This window comes from Pseudochaenichthys georgianus, chromosome 17 (genome assembly GCF_902827115.2).
Source record: "Pseudochaenichthys georgianus chromosome 17, fPseGeo1.2, whole genome shotgun sequence".
NCBI lineage: Eukaryota > Metazoa > Chordata > Actinopteri > Perciformes > Channichthyidae > Pseudochaenichthys > Pseudochaenichthys georgianus.
In genome coordinates this window covers 1,480,954-1,501,875 of record NC_047519.1, presented here as the reverse complement: position 1 = coordinate 1,501,875, position 20,922 = coordinate 1,480,954, and the positions used below count along the sequence as shown (strand labels likewise).

Sequence of the window (20,922 nt, the reverse complement as noted above, 5' to 3'; positions counted from 1 at the left end):
TATGATTATTGAAATGTATACAGTTCTGTTTCATATAGGTGTTCCCATAGATATTGTCTCTTTATTGTCCCCTCAAAATGCACCAGATTGATGCATTTAACTCCAACATTTAAAAAAATATATATCTTACCGGGGGAGCATGCCCCCGGACCCCCCTAGAGGATTTGAGGTCCACCCCCACTTAAAATCACATGGATAGGTTCCTAAATACATTTACCATTTTTTTTAAATAGTAACCCATGTCCATATGTTTATTTGTGGGCAGTAGATTTAAACTATAGGGCTATCACTATGGGCCCTGCCTGTTCGCTCTGCCATCCCGTGAAGGGTCTGCTAACAAGCGACCAACAGAAAGGTTAATGTTAATGTTGCACGTCACCTCAATGCGTGAAAGAAAGTATAGTTGAAACGGAAGGCAGATCATTATCGCGCTGTGATTGGCTCAGAAGGTCGAGCGGGGCGGGCTCATGTTCAGAACTTTGGATTCAAATCAACATGATGGAGGGAGATTCATCCGTGTATCTACGGACCATTTGTTTTTCTTAATTAAAAAAATAAACGGAAGAGCGTCTGAGAGGCGCTTTTGCTTTTTGTTTTTTACCTCTCTGTGTGAGACGACAAGTATGAATTACGGCCTGTACGGCCCCTCATAGCTGACACTACAGGTTGTGTAACTTCACATGAGCAGCCAGTGTTTAGATGTGTAGGAGCAGGGCCGGACTGGGTCAATAAGTCAGACCGGGAATTATACATCCAGCCAGGCCACTACCAGTTTTTTGTGCCATTTTGCTGGATTTATTTGTCAATATTTACAGCGTTGCTGCCCATAGTGATAGCCCTCTAGTTTAAATACACTACCCAAAATAAACATATGGACATGGGTTACTATTTAAAAAACTGTGCAAATCTATTTAGGAACCTATTCATGTGAACATATTTTAAGTGGGGGTGGACCTCAAATCCTCTAGGGGGGTCAGGGGGCATGCTCCCCCGGTAAGATTTTATTTTTCATTTTGGACTTAAATGCATCAATCTGGTGCTCTTTGAGGGGGAAATAAAGAGACTACACCCATATGAAACAGAACTGTATACATTTAAATAATCGTAAAATCATAAGAACATGGCCATAACCAATAACATACCATATCCAATATGAAAAAACATTGAAACTTGTTTTTTTATTTATTTGTTTTTGGTTCATTTATAGTTGTGAGTGTGTCTGTGCTCCTGAACCAGCCTCTCCCTCCTCTCCTCTCTTCTCCCTGCTCCTCTTTGAGGCAGCAGCAAAGACTAGTTTTAGCTCTCAACAAGTTGTAAAAGTTCCGTTAGCGCAGCTAGCTAGCACCAGATGCTAAGAACAACAATACACGTAACCGGTGCGCACGCTTTCTCTCTCGCGCTTGCTCGCGCCACACATACACACACCCTCCCGAGCTTGAATGGCACACAGAGGCCAATCGAGGGCTTTAGTGTATGATCTGTATGAAAGTGGCCATGTCGGCAGGCCACATCATATAGACAGCCAGTCACCCTCTGTGAGGCAGCGTCAGACCCACATTTGCGCAGCGTTGCATTCACAATACATACATAAAAAATTTAGCAGGCCACTTAACAGGCCTGGCCATCGGGAAACCTCCCGGTCCTCCCGATGGCCAGTCCGGGCCTGTGTAGGAGTATATTGTTAACATATATTGTCTATTTAGTTTTCTATTCCCTGCTCTTCCAGAGGCAAGCACTGCCTTTATACTTGCTTGTCGGACATATCCAATTCATTCTCACCCAATGAGAATGGAAAAAAGGAGATGAATATTATTCAGCAGTACAGTAATGGTTTTATTTCCCCAGAATATGAACAGTCAGTTTGGTGGAGTGTGTGTTTCAGTGTGAGGGCGCAGATTTCCATCTACTTGATATGCAGGGAGAATGGGTCTATTATGACACATAACATTACCATAACAACTACCCCCACACACACACACACACACACACACACACACACACACACACACACACACACACACACACACACACACACACACACACACACACACACACACACACACACACACACACACACACACACACACACACACACACACACACACACACACACACACACACACACACACACACACACACAATACAGTGTCTTTGTGTGTTTCTTTACCCTGAGTCCGTCATCATTGTCGTCCTCATGTGCTGAACTGGACGGGGACGGGGTGGCTGATTTACTTCCAGGGGGGGAAGGAGAATTATGGGTAGCAGAGTTCCCACTCAGCCCCAGCTGGGATTGGTTGATGGTGGACAGCTGACCTTGCTGGCTCATGCCCGATTGGCTCCTGGGTCCGAGCGCAGCTTCGATTGGCTGTTGGCTGCTGGTGAACCGTGAGTCAGAGTTCACCATCTGCTGCATCTGTACAAAGACATCATGAGGATGACAGTTAGTGGGTGAAGGCAAAAAGAGAGGTGCAGGAATGAGTCGTAGTGCCCAGAAATGAGTTAGCATTTCACCACTTAAGGTTCCCTGCATTTGAAATCAAGGTTTTTCCTAAATGTTGGGACAGGTTTTAATTCCAGATTGATGACATGATTGTTGTTGTTTTTATGAAACCTCTAAAAATTGTTTTAATGATAGTGACTTAAAAATATCGGCGGAGAGATGCAGTAACAGCTGTGTTAGAAATATTAAACATTTCTGCAGTTAAATAAATTTTCCTGAGATCATGGTGATGTTGTACTGCACATGATACACCTATGATTTAATGTAATAAATATAGCATTACTTATTTACTAATGTTTCAATTTGAATTCTTAAAGCAGCAAATAATCCTATTTAAAACATGAATTAAAAAAAAAATTGATTAAGGCAATAATATCAATTAGGCAGAATCTCTTGTCCCAAACAACCATTATTTCTAATAGCCAGCAGGTGTTTCTCAGGTTGCACAAATAATTAAGAATGTGTACAAGTCTATGAGAAAATGATGCAACCTCTGATTTATTGTATTACCCCAGTAAACAACTTCCTGACGGGTTTAAGGTTGAGTTGACAGCTCGTGAGGAAAACACAGGCTGATATCAGGCTGCCATCTAAGATCATGTTGGACTGAAGAGCTTCTGAGCTACATAACATGTTCATGTAACACACCCAGCTGGGCTCTCAAACACTCTGCCTTTGCCTGACAGGTTTTGCACAGTCAGTGTGTAGCAGTCCAGGATTCACTCATAATGAAATCTGATAGTAACCGTGGCAACAGGGAATACAGGTCAGAGAGGAGATGGGATCAGAAGTCTTTTAACATCAATCCCCGCTCCTGTATAAATACATCAATACAGTCTAAACTCCATTTGCTGCACTCTACAGAAGTTGCTGTATATGTTTACCTGGAGGAGACATCATGGTGTCCACAGATGCACACTGACACACATACTCATTCATTCTGCACACTGAACAAAGTGAAACGCTGACTTGAATTAAATGTATTATGTACACATATTTCACATAACTGTATTAGGCTAGTTGAAAGCAATAATATTACGTTTAAATAACAAATATTAGGTTCAACTTGATATTATTGCTCTCAACTAACCTAATGCAGTTATGTGAAATCTGTTGACATAATACATTTAATTCAAGTCAACGTTTCAGTTGTTTCAGTGCACTAATGTCTAATCATTTAGCAGAAAGCTATATACTGTATACAGTGACCAGACTGTTGTTTAATTGTTACGATCAAATAAAGTGACGCACACAAAATATGAATGAATGTTTGTTTGCTCTAAAGCCTTTTATTAATAATGAATCGATAAACATTTTCTCCTCTGCATTTTGCAGCTCCCGTGTCTTTCCCTATGCAGTATCCCACAACCTCACATGGAATGTCAACAAGGACACTTCTAGAGTAACTAGTTACTCTTCACATAAAAATAAATGTCACGCCTATTTCATACAACGCATAACTATAATACTAATCAACTTGTAGTGTTCAAAGTATCCAAAATTGGCAACACTTAGCATTATTATACTCATATGTGGATTTATTGGTAATAAAAAACAGAATTCCCACATCTTTAACAAATGACTCAAATGAACAAAATATTATTTCATGTATATATTCAGAATAGCTAAGTATTTCAGAAATAGCTTATAAAACGCAAGTATAAACAACATGAATACAAAATATTCTATTCTATAAATTGTTTTACTTTTCCGTTTATTTTAGTAACATTTCTTTTTTTTTTATGTTTTAAGGTAAAACAATTGAGATAATATGAAGCAGCTTCTCTGCGAAGAAGGAAAAAGCAATTATTTCTGATCAAATAGTTTTAATGGCATTTAATGGCATTATTTAGCGATCCAGCATTTGCATGGGCCCCCTCTGTCACCCCCTCTGTCATTCAGTCTTTACTGGTATTGCCCAGTTGTTATAAAGAAATATACTGCTATTAAGCACCATGTTATACTTGATCTGCACTATACTTCTGCTGTTGATGTAAATGTCCCTGTTGCGGGACAAATAAAGGAATTCTGATTCTGAGCAGTCTCGTTGTGAGTCACTCGTCTTTTTTTGTCCATTTCTCATGAAAACAAAACCAAAGTGATTTCTAACACCCTCAGCATGGGAACTTTGACACCCATCATCACACATATGAAGATGGGACATGGTTAGTGATGAGTTTCCTCTTAGTAAGCATCGAATAATAGCGGATGTGGTCTGGTGCTCTTGGGAACGCGTCGCTTGAACTCGGAACACGGCTGTGGTATTTAGATGGAACACAGAGTGATGTTCTCTAACATGGAAAGAGCTTTCAGACGGACGCATGTGCTGGTAGAAAAGCACACAATGAATAGCTGCGGTTCAGCGTCGGGACTTCAATAAATGTCACGTTGGTTAACAGTCAAAATATCCGTTGTCATAATTCTCCAGAGAGCTTTTACTCCGTCACGTTTATGTGACAGCTCGCATCACGAACATAACACGGCTGGATTTGGAATAGTTTGAAGATCTGAGGAACAGGCTGCACTGATGTAATGAGTGTTATCTGATTTCATTATGTGGCTTATTATCAGGACTTTTTGTCAATATATAATAAAACTGCCTGGCTGACAGAGGTTGAAGAAGTACTCTAAGTATTAACTTAAAAGCAGTAATATTACAGTGTAAAAATACTCTGGTACAAGTAAAAGCATTCAGAATAGTACTTAAGTAAAAGTAAAAATGTATTGGTATACTTCCACAAATAATTCCAAAAAGTACTTGTCATGCAAAATAGCCATACCGCATATTTAAAATGATTGTATGTAAAATATTGTTGCGTTTATGTATACATCACTTTAATTATGCAATTGTTAAAGATGGAGTTTATTTGAATTACTTATAATATAATGTGTGTTGAATTTTGTATTAATAATGTAATGACCTGAAATCTGCAAAGTAACTAGTAACTAAATATGTTAAATACACATATTATAAAGTACAACATCTGCCTACAAAATGTAGTGGCGTTAAAGTATAAAGCAGCATAAAGTGAAAATACTCAAGTCCAAGTATCTCCATGAGCAATGGAAGACTTTGGAGGGATTGAGAAATCATTTGGAAGGAGAATTACAGAGGGGGGCCCCCTGCTGAGGGCGGGACAGCAATGACTGGCTCTGAGTGGCTCATCTTCACAAAGTTGTGGTCCATGACAGGATATCAAAATGTTCACATACATTTGTTTCTTGATTTGAGTCTAGAAACTCAGCATTTCTATTGTAGTTCATGACTGAGGTCTGAAGAAACAAGAACATGTATATCTGTTGCTAGCCAGTGTTGCAAGAAGTACTCAGATCCATTACTTAAGGAAAAGTACAATTACTATTGTCTCTAAATACTCCACTAAAGCTCCTGAATTCAAAATTCTACTAAAATATACAAAGGTATCAGCAATCAAAATGTATTTAAAGTACAAAAAGTACTCATCCTGCACAATGACCATGTTCAGAATAATATAAATTAAGTAAGTATTATCAGATAAATGTACTTCAAATATCAAAAGTACAAGTACTCATTATGCAGAATTGATCTTTCCACAGTATTTTATTTTTATGATTATATTATTATCCTGTTTTTAGACATGTAAATAACAGCATTTTACTGTTGTAATTTTCAACATGTGGACCAAATGTAGATACTTAAAATACCCTTTAGATTAGTAAGTACAGCACTTCTTTATACTACATCAGCATGTGTTTTGATCATTGTGAGTGTTAAAAGAAATGTAGTGGAGAAGAAAGTATGTTATTTGCCTCTTAAATGTCGCGGAGTAGAAGTATAAAGTAGAATTTAATGGAAATATATTAATATTTCAAAGTAAGTACAGTACTTGAGTAAATGTACTTAGTTACTTCGCACCAGTGTTTCTAGCTAATTAATTTCATCAAATGTCTGTAAAAGTAAATGTTTCAATACTTGCATAAAGCTGACTGGCAATGCTACCAACGACCCTAGAGAGGGGGTCCACACTCACCATGGCGGGCTCCCGCTGATGATGTGTACTGGAGACAGGTGCTGGGGGATCAGCGCACCAGTAACAGCAAATGTTTACTCACAACAAACATTCCATAGGAAAGGCTGAGGGCATGAATATATAGGAAACCTGTTCATTGAACTTTGTTTATTGGAAATGAATGGGTTTGGATCATTCCTGCGTAAGATACGCTCGCTGGGGCCTCAGCGACACTTTGATTTTCAGTTGGATTTCTTTAGGTTGTCGCCGCTAGACTTGGTATAAAAGATATGTCAACATCTCAATAAAGGTTATATTGCCTAACCATGCTGTAATGTATGTACAGAACCTCTGCATTTTCTATCCAGACATTTTGCATTTCCGTAGTGTTCACTATTTGTCTGTGTTCATCCGTACCACTGCTCATGCACACGTCTCTCTGCAAAAAGGTTTATGTCACAAAACGGCAGGTTAAATGACTTTACATCAGTACATGACAGATAAATAAGAACTGTCACTTGCAATGTTTAAATATAAACATAACGTTTATAACTTTGAACCAAGTGGGAACAAATGCAACTCAGTAGTCCTGCCTCTTCCTGGAATCTCACACGCACGCACGCACGCACGCACGCACGCACGCACGCACGCACGCACACACACACACACACACACACACACACACACACACACACACACACACACACACACACACACACACACACACACAGACACACAGACACACACACACACACACACACACACACACACACACACACACACACACACACACACACACACACACACACACACACACACACACACACACACACACACATACACACACACACATACACACGTCGACCCCCACCCACCCCGATTAGGCTGAGCCAGGCACCGTTGCTAGGCGACCATCATTCATGGACCGGCAGTAAATGAATGTTAATATGAGAATATAAAGGCGAGGTGCAGAGAAAAGGTAGGCCGGAGACAAACTGATGGAAAATAAGAGCTTCCCTTCAGGGTACTTTAATAATCTCCCCGGTCACACAGTTAACACAGGTCAGTCACTATCGAACAGAGGTGTCTGTGTTGGGCTGGTTTAGACTCTTATAATGTAACTGCGCAGTGAGCTTCATCATGAGGCTTCAAACTGACACTTTAAATTAAAGTAGGGAGCTTTAATATTGAGATGGAGACACTTGAAAATGTAAAAACTAAAATGTCATGCTCTTTTTTTATTATCATTACAAATATGGGGCTAAAGCACTGAGCGTGCTTTCTCCAGTGCATTCTGATTGTTTGTAGCTTTGCTAAGCAGCGAAATATAAGGCTGCACATGTATATTTATAAATATATATATGTTAAATAGGTGTGTATGTATGCATATGAACAGGGGTATGTAAGTGTGTATAAATGTATATTTGTGAAATCCTCAGCTTTAATTTAACTGTCAATATATTACGGCTTTGGAGATGGAGACAAAGACCAAGAGTGGGAGGTGACAAGTTTCATTCTGAATAAAATAGCATATATGAATCAGCACCCCTGACACATATATGGCTCTGTCCCCCCTCTGATCAGAAGTTTCTGTCCGAGGTGAAGCTTTCATTTCCTTACTGTATGACACAGGCAGTGACATTTTCATTTTACTGGGAAATGAAGACTTAAAATACGAGGTAAATGTCACATCCACTAGCTACCACGATTCAAATAACAGCGCCTCAGGCAAAAGCCCGTTTCACACGTTTAAAGTAAATCAAATATTAGACAAGTTAAAAAATACATCAGTGGGCTGTCACTTCAAATCTTAACACTGATATGCTCACACTTCTTACAATAAGTAAAGTCAGAGGACCCCTGAGCAGGATAGAGTCCACATGCCCCTAGTGTGAAGCATCATCAATCATCTTACAGTGATCCAATAACCACATCCTCACAGAGGTCTTTTCAAAAATCACTCTGTTAACATGTTCTGTTGTCAATCAGCATGCTAGTATCAGTCAAGTCAAGTATTTGACAATATATATGACATATTTATACTTTACTTGAGTATTTAAATTAATGCTGTCAAAATTATCGCGTTAACGGCGGTAATTCATTTTTTGAATTAATTGCGTTAAATATTTAACGCATGTGCAGAATGGCCCGCCCCAGAGCCATTTAATAGAAGAGTTACGACATCTCCGTTCACTCCAATGGACCACTTTTTTACAGCAATGGCGGATCGTGGAGCCTCTCAATCGTTCCCCGGAAGTTAGCGCCAAGGCTGGCAGAGCTGTGGAGTTGCTGCATAATAGACCGTTCGTGACGGACTTTTAAAGGTAAGAAGAAGTTTAAAGATGTATATTGCGGATATTATCAGTACATCTGATTCAAATGAACATGTGTATTAAAGGATGTCAGTGGATTATCCCTAAATTAGTAGATTTAGGGAACGTTTACAGATAACAGATTAAGCTAGCATACCGAAGCAAGTTAGCAACACACGTTGAACAGCCTTTTAATTGTACATTCCGTTCTCTTAATGTCATTTCGTCCAACGTTGTTGAATTAGAGAAGAGGGGCTTCTAAACGGGATTGTAGATGTAGGGTGGAGGGAGTTAAATATTAGATAAATATAACTTTGGTGCGTGTAAGAGTGAGTGTTTTTAGCAGAGCCATATTGTGTCCTTGTGATTCTGTTGATTATTACCTGTCTGTATAATGTTGCAGCTCAGCTGATTCTGGATTGATGGCAAAGGGAGAGGGACTTCAGTGAGAGTGAAAACACAAGGTACGTTTAATACTACTGTTTTATATAAGTAAACACCTTATCTCCCCAAGGCATTTCCCATCCAATAGGTGTGCTGTGTGTATAACCCTTTCTCCTGTCTGCTACTCCCTCTTTCAGCACAAGAACCAGAGGGGGATTCAATGGAGCCTGAATACCTGCACTGAGACCCTCACCCTGCACCCTGAGTCTCAACTCTCAGTGTTTTTCAAGCCTTTCCCTGTTTTTTTGTATTAAACAAAACATTAAGCTTTCCCAATGGTGTGGTTTTCGTTTTGTGAAAAAGTGCAAATGCAGTGTTTGTATAAATCACATATTTTGTTGCTGTTGGTCGTGAAATTGCTCCTGCTGACTTGAGCCAGCCATTTTTTCCTCCGCTCTGTGTCAGTGGGGAAGCCGTACATTCGTACTCCTTTCTCTGAGCGATTTGAGCATCCCCAGGCAGCACAGCAAACCATGGTGGCGACTAGGAGGCAGCACAGCAAACCATGGTGGCGACTAGGAGGCAGCACAGCAAACCATGGTGGCGACTAGGAGGCAGCACAGCAAACCAGGACAACACGGAGGAAAAGGCACCGACAAACTGCATGATATGCTCTTCTATGTTTATTGAATTCCATGTATTTGCAATGGATGTTCCTAAAGCAACACATTTAACATCATCATCATATCCTGTCGGTCTCCTGTCCTTTCTGAAAGCCATAAAGACGACATTAGTCATTTAGATAACTTGTGTCCTCAATTACCATGGGATTACTGAAACTACCATGAATTTAAGAAAATGGTAGAAATGAATTCAATCTGAATTTTAAAGCATTACTTTAGATCCCCTCCCTCTAAATGTATCAATAAACATTAGAAAGTGATGCTCCTGACTACCATACAAGTTTAAGAAGATAATATTGGTTTGAAAGAATTCAAAGCTATAAATAAACAGCAACAGGCTCTTTAACCAAGGCACTGTTAGTAACATGTAAACTAGTTGTTCACACTAATCCTAATATTATCACTTAATATTAGCAAATTCGATTTTACTTTTTAAAACATATTGATGTAAATACATACACATATCGATTTGTTGTATAAATATTGCAAATCAAAACCTTTATTCACTAATAATTACCAAAAATCGTAGTTCTATCTCCTGTTTTCAATGCATTCACATTGCCCGCCATGAACTTCCGGGGAACGATCCCTCGTCTACATGAACCACGTGACGATAACCGTTTTTGGACTTCCGGTGTCGTAACTCTTCTATTAAATAGCTCTGGCCCGCCCCATACATCCCACCAGTGGCAGCGCCAGGGTATGGCTGGGGTAGGCTACACCCATACCAAGAAATGGCTTAGCCCCACCTTGAAAAATGATGTTAAAGTAAGCAAAATAAAGTCTGCCAACTCGCGCGGAGTAAATTGCACAGACAGCAGTTAGTAAGATTGATTTCAGCAGCCACTTGTCTGGAAATACCAAAGACCAGAAACGGTTTTGAAAACCATTGTCACGTAGTGATCGTCTTCTCAATAGAACATCTTTGATAATGTCTTCTGGCCAATCAGAATCAAGATAACAGCGTGGTGTTGTTGCAGGAAGTCCCGACGGAGAATACTTTTGCTGTAGTACAGGGCAGACAGAGCCATATAATAGTAATAATATGGCTCTGGTACAGGGGTGCACATAACTGGTACGCAGGTTATGTGCGTAATCTGAAATGCGTACCGTCACTTGTGTCACAAAGCGCATTTGCGTACCGACGTACTTGTGAAGCTTTTCCAGAAGGCGGTTAGATCCCCGGACGACAGAGTCGGTCTCCGTGTGCACAGACAGGCTGCTGTTAACGTCGGTCTGTACAACGGAACTGAGCCAAAACTACGCCAACCGGCTGCGGAGGGAGACTCCCCCCCCTTCACTGGAGAACTGCGCTAAAACAGCTGATCACAACGTTCACACTCTGTGGTCACGAAGTACTCCACTAGCCCCCCCCGTCGACTTTCCTGAAGTACTCCCCCGTTGATAGAAATCAACACGTAATGAATTAAGACCCCACGGTTTGATGATTGATAGGTGTGTGGGCTGTCGTTCATTTTGACACGCATGTTATAATAAACATACATACTGTATGTTAAATGGATATATCCGCCTTCTTTCATTTATCTTTCCATTCCCACAACAATATACATAAAGAAATGGCATATTTTGGACATAGTTCAAATGGTGATTAATCATGATTAATACATTTAAGCTGTGATTAATCTGATTAAAAATGTTAATCGTTTGACAGCCCTAATTTAAATGTAATGCAACTTTATACTTATACTCCGCTATATTTAAGAAGCGCATATTGTACTTTTTTACTGCACTTCATTTATTTTAACATTCACAGTTACTTTGTACACATGAAAACACATGATGTTCATGGGCGTAATTTCCACTGTCCCCCCCACTTTTCAAAATCCCATTTGTGTCCCCCCCACTTTTTAAATGTGTTTATTATTTATTTTTTACGCAAGCGGTCATCGTCACGGAGGAGCGCAATAAAAAGTAATGTATGTACATTTGACTATTTCCCTGTGGTTCATTGTGTTGTGAGGACTCACCACAGACAGGGTGCTGGTCATGGGGCCCCCGTCCGGACTGAAGGTGCCCCCATCCTGGTTCAGCAGGGCGTTTCCATCCTGGCCACTGGACATGCCGGGCAGGTCCATGCCCTGCAGCTGGTAGGGGTGGTGCGGCGCTGACCTGGAAGGGGGGTCCATTTGGTGGTATGGTCCAGAGCGGGAATCGTGTGGGAGTTGGGGGTGCAGCATGTGCTCTGGCAGGGTGGGGGGAGTGATGGGGGGAATGTTGTAGTCATCATCACCCAAACCACCCACTGAGTAAGACTGAGGGGAGACAGAGAGGAGGTCTGATTAAAGACACACAACACTTTTATTCCATAGATGTTAGGACTGCAAGATTTGGAAACATTTACTAATTTCAATTATTTTAAAGGGGCTCTATTTTGCTCTTTTTCAGGTTCATATCAGTATGTAGTGTCTCTACTGTGACGTGTCTCCATGCTTTAATGTTCAAAAAGCTCTTTATTGTTCTCATACTGCCTGTGCTGCAGCACTTCTTTTCACCCTCTGTCTGAAACCAGAGCCCAGTCGACTCTGATTGGTTAGCTATTGGGATTGGTCAGACGCTTAGAGATGTCCCGCCCCTGTCACGTACAATGTGTTGTGCGAGAGAAACTCCCTCAGGAGGGAACACAGGGATTTTAGCCTTTGCAGACCATTTACATGCACACAAACCTATAGAACAGTGGTTCTCAACTGGTCAGGCCTCGGGACCCACTTTTTTCCTTCGTCAAAAAATCGCGACCCACAATTTTGAACCGCTCAAATCTATTCAACAAAAAATCAGCATACAATTGTAATTAAAGTGAAGTACAGTGCATATATCCTTATATCCCTTCACGGAACTAAGTATGCTTTTAAAGAAAGTTTAATCTGATAATGGTCATTAAGTTTCTAGAATCAAAGTTGAACTGTATAACAAAAAAAGGCACACTTGACTTGTATTCAATAAAAAGGCAGGGTAACACTTTATATTAAGGTACACAAATTAACCATCAACTAGTTGTTAATTAACATGCATATTAGCAGTATATTGGCTCTCTATTAGTCATTATAAAACACTTATTAATGCCTTATTCTACATGACCATATTCTACAAGTAATAAGCCATTAATTGAGAGTTTTTCCTCAATAACCCTCTAATTAGTGCTTATTTATTGCAAGTAAGGAAGTTGTTGTACATGAGTTTTGGTCTTAATATGCTCTGCTCAATATGGGTCTAATAAGGCAGTAGTACCACAAGAATAGTAATTCTCCCATAATAAACAAATATGATCTATTCCTATGTAACAAGACATGAAACTATAAGAGTTACTTGTGTCTAAATAACCAACCCAGTCTCACAGCATTTCGTGTTATAGTCACAAAATGAATTTAATTTATTGATTCGTGTTCACCAACACGATTTCCCCCTTTTTTGTTTTCGTGTCACACAGAACGATTTTAAAAGCAATGTATTTCTATTGGTAGTGTGTTTCGTGCCTGCAACACGTCTTTTTTTTTCCGGTCAGGTCTTGGAAGACCGGAAGCTGTGTGGTTCATAAAAACATGTTCTTACTCAATATCAAGCCACGATTATTGATTTTAATTTTAAATCTTATAATGTCGGACTTTCTTTTGCCGTCAATGAGATAAATAAATGGGGCTCAGAGCCTCAGAATATTGAAATCTTTATTTTTTCAATCTTTTTTTCCTTCTAATTTGTTATTCTTTTCTAATTAACACACTGTTATTTACTCAACGATAACACACAATTATCCTTGTTTTTATTTATTTGTATAATTATTTTCCAGAAACCGGGTACAGGAAGTAGGAGAAAGTGAACTGAATAGCATGGCAGTAGACTGCTACTAATTTTCCCTATGCAACCTGAAGAGTAAAAGGGTCAAGTCCGTCAGAAAGCAATGACTGTACCCCTACACACGGCCGCGTGCGTTGACTCTTCAACGCTTCTGTCCATTCACTTTGAATGAGGTGACGTCACGCTTCGCCGAACTGCATTGTGGGAGCAAAGCTTAGCTTTTCTCGCGGTGCTCGCTGCAAAAGTAGAGCAATGTTCTACTTTTGAAGCTTCGACGGAGGCGTCAACCAATCAAATCCCGCTTATGCAAATCTGCCAGTACAAGCGCTAGCCAATCAAGCCGCGTGTATGCTGGGAGAGCCAGACCGCAGTTCATTTCCTCACATGCCAAAAAATGTAGGAGAAAATAATCGTAGCGGTAGGGAATCACCCGGTGCTTTATGATCAGTCCCTGTTCACCTACCGGGATACAAACCGGAAGAGCCAGGCACGGAGGGAGGTGGAAGAGACAGTGGGTGAAACTGGTAGGTTTTCGCCTGTTTGGAGAGTTTATATCCAGTGTACTTCGTTTGAATGGACAGCTAGCAGGCATAGACAGTATTTAGTCAGCATGGAATGTTGCGTACAATAGCACCATAGACATTAATGTCATAAATGTTCATCATATAAAGTGTGACATGTAAAACCTTTTATGCAATTGACAGGAGAGATTCATGTGATTGGTTGTTGGTCGCGTCGCTCGCGTAAACTTCCCAAGCTCAAGACACACCCACTGCCAAGCGTCAACGCACACTGAAATTATTCGGTACGGGCCCTTCAGTTCGGTACACGTGTGTAATTTGCTCACATTGGGTTCAACGCGTCATACAGATGTAGCACCTCATTTCAGACTCCAGCTTACAGCTTCCTGCCTACGACCTGCCTAAGACCAGTATCGAGGAATGTTAAGCCCTCCCTCTATTTTCCCAGAGGGCGTTGCCAGATTTTAAATTTCAGGTTTTAACCAGGAGATGGCGCTTCACTCACAAATACAGAAAGACAAGTTTCATGGACTTTCCGTTGTGTTTTGAAGAGCATTTGAACACATCAATATTTTAGATCAACTAAAGTATATCTAATCTTGTAATTCAATAATATATAGGCTTTATATATTAAATAATCATAATAATAATTTATTAAATTACTATGAATATTGTCATTGTTGAAGGCTTTTAGAGAAGGGTGAATTATAAGCCTGAATTATATAAAAAAAATGTAATACCTCGTTACTTTGTTGAGAATGTGGCCATGTAATAAGCGGGATAATTTGCAGCGACTTGTTCCTTATGGGGAAAATAACACCCTTCATGCTGATCAAGACCCCTCCGCTAAAATATAAATATTTTTAGTGAATTACTGAGTTTAGGCACGTTAATAACGTTTTAATGAAGTTGAATACAGTATATTCATATTTGTCAGTGATTTCATGTCAATTGTGTGTGTGTGTGTGTGTGTGTGTGTGTGTGTGTGTGTGTGTGTGTGTGTGTGTGTGTGTGTGTGTGTGTGTGTGTGTGTGTGTGTGGAGGTGTGTGTGGTTAAAACACTTTCATGAAGTGAAGGAGGTTTTCCTTCTATAAAACAGCTGTGGGCAGCAGTGAGTGTCACGGGCATGAATTCATAGATCAAGGCAGACTGGTGCACACACTCTCCTGTCCTACCAACACTGGCAGGACAGTAGGCGACACGCCCGTTCTAAGCCGTGTGCCTCACTCCTCACATCCCAAGCTGCATCCTCAAAAAGTGTATTATGTTGTTACATCGTTTCAGATGTCATGTTTCAGTTGTGCTCTCTCTATGTTAAAAAGCCTCAGTCACCTTAATTCATGTAATAAAAACATCTCAGGTCAGTAACACTCAAAGCTAAATGTGCAATACCATGTTCAGCTATGTTACTATTTATAATGTTATTGTTGTTGCATCAGAAGATGTACATATTGCAATGATTTCTTAACTTACAGTAGGCTATTTTTTACAATGTGTGTTGGAAGGATTTATTAAATTACTATGAATATTTTCATTGTTGAAGGCTTTTAGAGAAGGGTGAATTATAAGCCTGAATTATATAACATTTTATACCTCAAAACATAAAAGCCACAATAAATAAATCACAATTATTCTAGTTCTTTTTACCTCCCGTATTGCTTTCAACCCACAAGCTTTTATGGTGTTGTTACGTCACTAACTGCAAGCTTGTCACTCAGTAACCTAAAGTAAATTTAGCTGCTGGAGAAGAACTATCAGGGGGGAGGGGGGGAGAGAGCCGTGGTTGATGGGCCATTAGTTGTGTAAATACCAACCCAGTCTCATAAAAAAACGTGTAATAACTACGTTGGTCCACAACGTAGGACGTAGTATTTCTACAAAAACGCCTCTGAAATTGTAAGATCCCTACGTTTTTTTTCACCATTCATTCCAATGGCTGGCGTCTATGTCACGTGATCTTCACATTTCTCCCTGCAGAAAAAAAAAACATGGCCGAACTTCGTTTTATTCTCGGTGTAAAATGCCTATTTCAAAGTTAGTTTGGCCATTAAAATGCGTTTTGATGTAATTTGATGCGATAAATATGAGTTATTATTTCAGATTATGTGTGCAGTTGATGCCATGTGCATCCATCAAATCCAGTTTTGGACAGTCTGCCGTGGTTCCATCCCATTTCAAGTGCTGTTCGACGCTCGGCACACTCTCCAATCACAGAGCTTGAGGACTATCACGGGGTTTGTCAAGCGAAGCGGAGAGAATACTTACTTCCGGGTGTAATATTCTGTAAAGCAAATGAGCTGCTCCGACCCTCGGTCCTGACAGACTCCAACTTGTGTTTATTAATCAAACAAATAAATAAACACAAGGATAATTAATTTATGTGTTATTGTTGAGTAAATGGAGAATTGCACAGGAGAAAATAACGTATCTATGCCACAATTTTAGATGCAGATTTTGTTAAACTAATACGTTTGCGCTGTGGACCAACACTATACATTGACGGGGAAGGGGGTAGCAATAAAGATAACACCATTAAACAGTTACACAACTTAACATAAATAATATCGATAGCAGCATACCAAGCAACCACCTTGGTGACAATGAAAACGTTGTATAGACACAATTTCCTGAAGTAATCTTCGTAATAACTAGCAAACTAAAGATCATGTGCATCCACTGCACACAATCTGAAATAACAACTCATATTTCTCGCATCAAATGACATCAAAATGCATTTTAATGGCCAAACTAACTTTAAAATAGGCATTTTACACCGAGAATAAAACGAAGTTCGGCCATGTTTTTTTTTTCTGCAGGGAGAAATTTGAAGATCACGTGACATAGACGCCAGCCATTAGAAATGAATGGTGAAAAAAAACGTAGGGATCTTACAATTTCAGAGGCGTTTTTGTAGAAATACTACGTCCTACATTGTTATTACACGTTTTTTCTGTGAGACTGGGTTGTAAATACACAGCTGAGAGCTGCCGTTTCATTCAGACTGTTTAAAAAACGGTAACAACGGACTAATTTTCTTAGCGGATGCATGTCAATTTAAATCAATACATACAACTATTTTTGAAGTCAATAAAAACATTTTCTAAATCAAGATCCTGATCTGCCGACGAGGCTCCATTAAAATATAAATATTTGTAGTGAATTACTGAGTTTAGGCACGTTAATAACGTTTTAATGAAGTTGAATACACAGGGTTCCCACGCTTGCCTTGAAAAATGTTTCCATGCTACCTCCTGATTTTCCAGGTACCATATTAAGTGATGATCTATAGGCCCCTGAAGCTTGTGAAGTGTGACCTGACCATCTTCATGACCCAGCGAATCTCTGCTTCAAATACAGCTTGGCTCCAGAGCCTTTTTCCGTAGGCTGTTCACTGCTGGTACTGGGCACCTGACTGTCACTTTCGATATCCTGGCTTGTTGGGCCGCTTCTTCCCTCTCCTGTTTTTGTAGTCAAGAAATCTGTCATTCTTCTTTCATTATTTAGCTGTCCAGCTAACTTGGTGTGGGTTTGTCCATTTGAATGGGTCTTGAGGGAAGCGACCCCCATATTGCTGATGTCAAATTACTTGCGGCAAACTTGCAATAAGTCTTGTGGACATCTCCTCCTGGTACCTCTCCAATCCAGTCCTTGTATTGAGAGTCATCTTTCCAATGTGACTTGAATCTGCCGCGTGTCATTGTCACTCACTCCCGTAATGCATCACACATTTGAGATTATGAGTCTTACTAATGAACCTAAAAGGGAAAACATAAGGCTGGTTCCCCTGTGGTTCCTCAGTACAGCAACCCCACTAGTAAGCTTAGCTTAACAGTATAGATGTATAGAATCAGTCTAGGCATGATAAATGATTTTTCAAAAATGTCTCACCCCAAATGTTCCTATTTACTAGTATAATTCTTTTTAAGAAAAAACGAAAAATCACAAAAAAGCTAAAAGTAGATAAGAATGAATGTTACAAAATGTATCAAGACTAGACTATTCATGTCAACTAGTATAGAAGTAATGTCACGGCCTAATGTGAAAATGTATTGGTAGTTAGCTAGCAATGCAAGCTAGCCAACACTAGCTAGTTAGTTAGCAAACTGAATGTTGGCTAGCAAGATTGCACTCCATGTGCTTGCTAACCATCATTAACAAATCCAAATTCAAAACAAACTCAAACTCAAGTTGCTAGCTAGTTAGCAAGATTGTACTGCTTACTAACTAACGTTGATAAACCCAAGTTTACCACAGTTAAAAACAGCTACTTACATTTGAGGAAAAACTTGCATAAGAAGTTTCACTGTAGATGTCAAGGCTAAACTTGCGGATAAACTTGCATAAGAAGTTTCACTGTAGATGTCAAGGCACCCGTGTTGGCTGGGAAATGCATGTATTTGACCCTTCTATTGAGATCGCGAGTAACGTTATTATTAGTGAAGTCCACCAATCCGAAACTATACTTTTAAAGTCCATATCACCAAGTTGCCTGCATCAAATTTCAACATCCAATATACCATATAGGATGCCAAGAGCATGCTCTACAACATGGGATCATCCATTTCTATCTACAGTAAAAGCTGTTCACATGTAAAGTGTTCTCTCATCTTAATTCTGTGCTCAATAGTTTCATTTTATTACTATTTTACACCTCATCCAATAACAATTTCCAGGACAACCGTTTCTATTTCCATGTAAGTGTTCACTTTTGCTCAGTTTCCATGACTTCTCCATACCTGGAAAATGAAAAAATTAATTCCATGTTTTCCAGGTACCGTGGGAACCCTGATACAGTATATTCATATGTGTCAGTGATTTCATGTCAATTCGGCGAACATAAACATAAATGATCGTGGTGAAGATGATGATTACATTAGGATTAAAATCGAGAGCCGGGCGGCATTTCCTCCCGTTCGTTTTTTTCGACTAAACAACATTATTTTGTTAAATAACAACATGGTGATGTTTTGTGAATGATTACATGTCTCTTATTTAGCACAGAGTATGATATCCGTGACATATGGATCTAAACAAAGTTCCGCTGTACATCCCGCTGTATGTACTGTATCTGACTTTATTTCACATGAGTTCCAGTGTGGAACCCCACTGCACCCCCTGGTGGATCAATGATCCATTGCAGCTGGCTTCATTATAATTACATTTATTTATCACGGGGGAGGTCTCAAGTCAAGCTGGAGGTTTTCCCTTGAGCGAGGGCAGATCACGTACCAATCACGGCCCTCGCATTTCAAACTGTCTGAAATGAAGCGCTACATCTGTAGAGCGAGCAAGTCATTTCATTGGCATACTATGAGAGCTGGTCAGAGGAATGCAGTGTTTTAGTCAAGTCACCAATTCATGAGTCCAAGTCACTCTCGAGTCACCACTCTTCGAGGCCGAGTCCAAGTCCGAGTCACCAAGGGAGAGTCGTAGTCGAGTCCGAGTCCAAGTCCGAGTCACCCAAGGAGTGTCCGAGTCATCATTACCTGTGTTCGAGTCCGAGTCCAAGTCATCATTACCTGTGTTCGAGTCCGAGTCCAAGTCTGAGTCACCTAAGAAGAGTCCAAGTCAAGTCCGAGTCACAAGTCTTCATGTATTAATCTTCGTGGATAAATGTGTTGAAATGTAGCTGCTCCTCTACATTGCTTTTATCCTGTCATGTTATACTAATCTGTCTATTGAACTGCTGTGAAGCCAGTGTGGCTACAATTCTTGTAATAGGTGCTATACAAATATAAAGCTTATTACAAATATTATTATTATTATTATTATTATCAGATATAAATAAACTATATTTAAAATGAGTTACCTTTTAGAGAAGTGATTATATTTGTATGCCAATATTTTCCTATGGTAAAGTTTTCGTTTTGCACTTTTATTTTGATAGTAATAAGATCGGGACTCTTATTTTGAAGGAACTTTTACCGGTTAAATTGGTTTACTGATAAAGATTTAGCCCCACATGGCACATGGTAGCACAGTGGCTACTTAGCATGCAAAATGACATCATTCTGCATGTTAAGTAGCCATGTGATTTCGTGTTATCGGCTGAATCTTTATTTATTGATTAGATCGCGTTACTCTGATGATAGTGTTCAGACAGCCTATATGTCTGAACTCGATCCTTAGAGTAATGTGTTACGGAGCCTTCTCTTCAATATTGTTTCCACATAACGAGCATTTTGTGCTGCTCTTTTCCAATGTGGAAGCAGAATGTGTGAAAGCATACAGCACGATGCGGGGTGTGTCTCTAGACATCTCTAGACTGGAATAGTGGGGCCCAGTACGTGAACTCGCCTCACAGGTGCACACGCCACGATAGAGGACATCAGACTCCAGAGAAAATTAGTTTGAGTCCGAGTCCGAGTCCAAGTCGGAGCGTCAATGTACAAGTCGAGTCCGAGTCATCGTGGGGGGAAAAATTCACGAGTCCGAGTCCAAGTCATCGTACGCGATAACTCACGAGTCCGAGTCCAAGTCATCGTGCACGAGAATTCACGAGTCCAAGTCCGAGTCGCGTCAATCAGTGCGCGAGTCCCGAAAATCGAGTCCAGGACTCCATCTCTGGAGGGATGCGTTCAAATGTAGTCAGTAATTTGAGGAACTGGCGAAATGGCGAGAGCAGATAAAGTTGAGCTCGACAAGACAAGACGGACAAAGACAGGTGGACCGAACCAAAGCTGTTTGTCGGCATTGTTCAACTAAAATTGGTTACGCGGCGG

The 20,922-nt window shown here is 40.0% G+C and overlaps 1 protein-coding gene across 1 annotated transcript in view; it reads right to left on the bottom strand.

The window, feature by feature from the left end:
* tox (thymocyte selection-associated high mobility group box) overlaps positions 1–20,922 on the bottom strand; it is a 101,956-nt gene that overhangs the window by 16,151 nt on the left and 64,883 nt on the right. Inside the window, exons 4-5 of the mRNA XM_034103607.1 lie at positions 11,857–12,141; positions 2,168–2,413 (exon numbers count right to left, since the gene is read on the bottom strand). Coding sequence (XP_033959498.1) covers positions 2,168–2,413; positions 11,857–12,141 — 531 coding nt within the window. The remainder of the gene's footprint in view (positions 1–2,167; positions 2,414–11,856; positions 12,142–20,922) is intronic.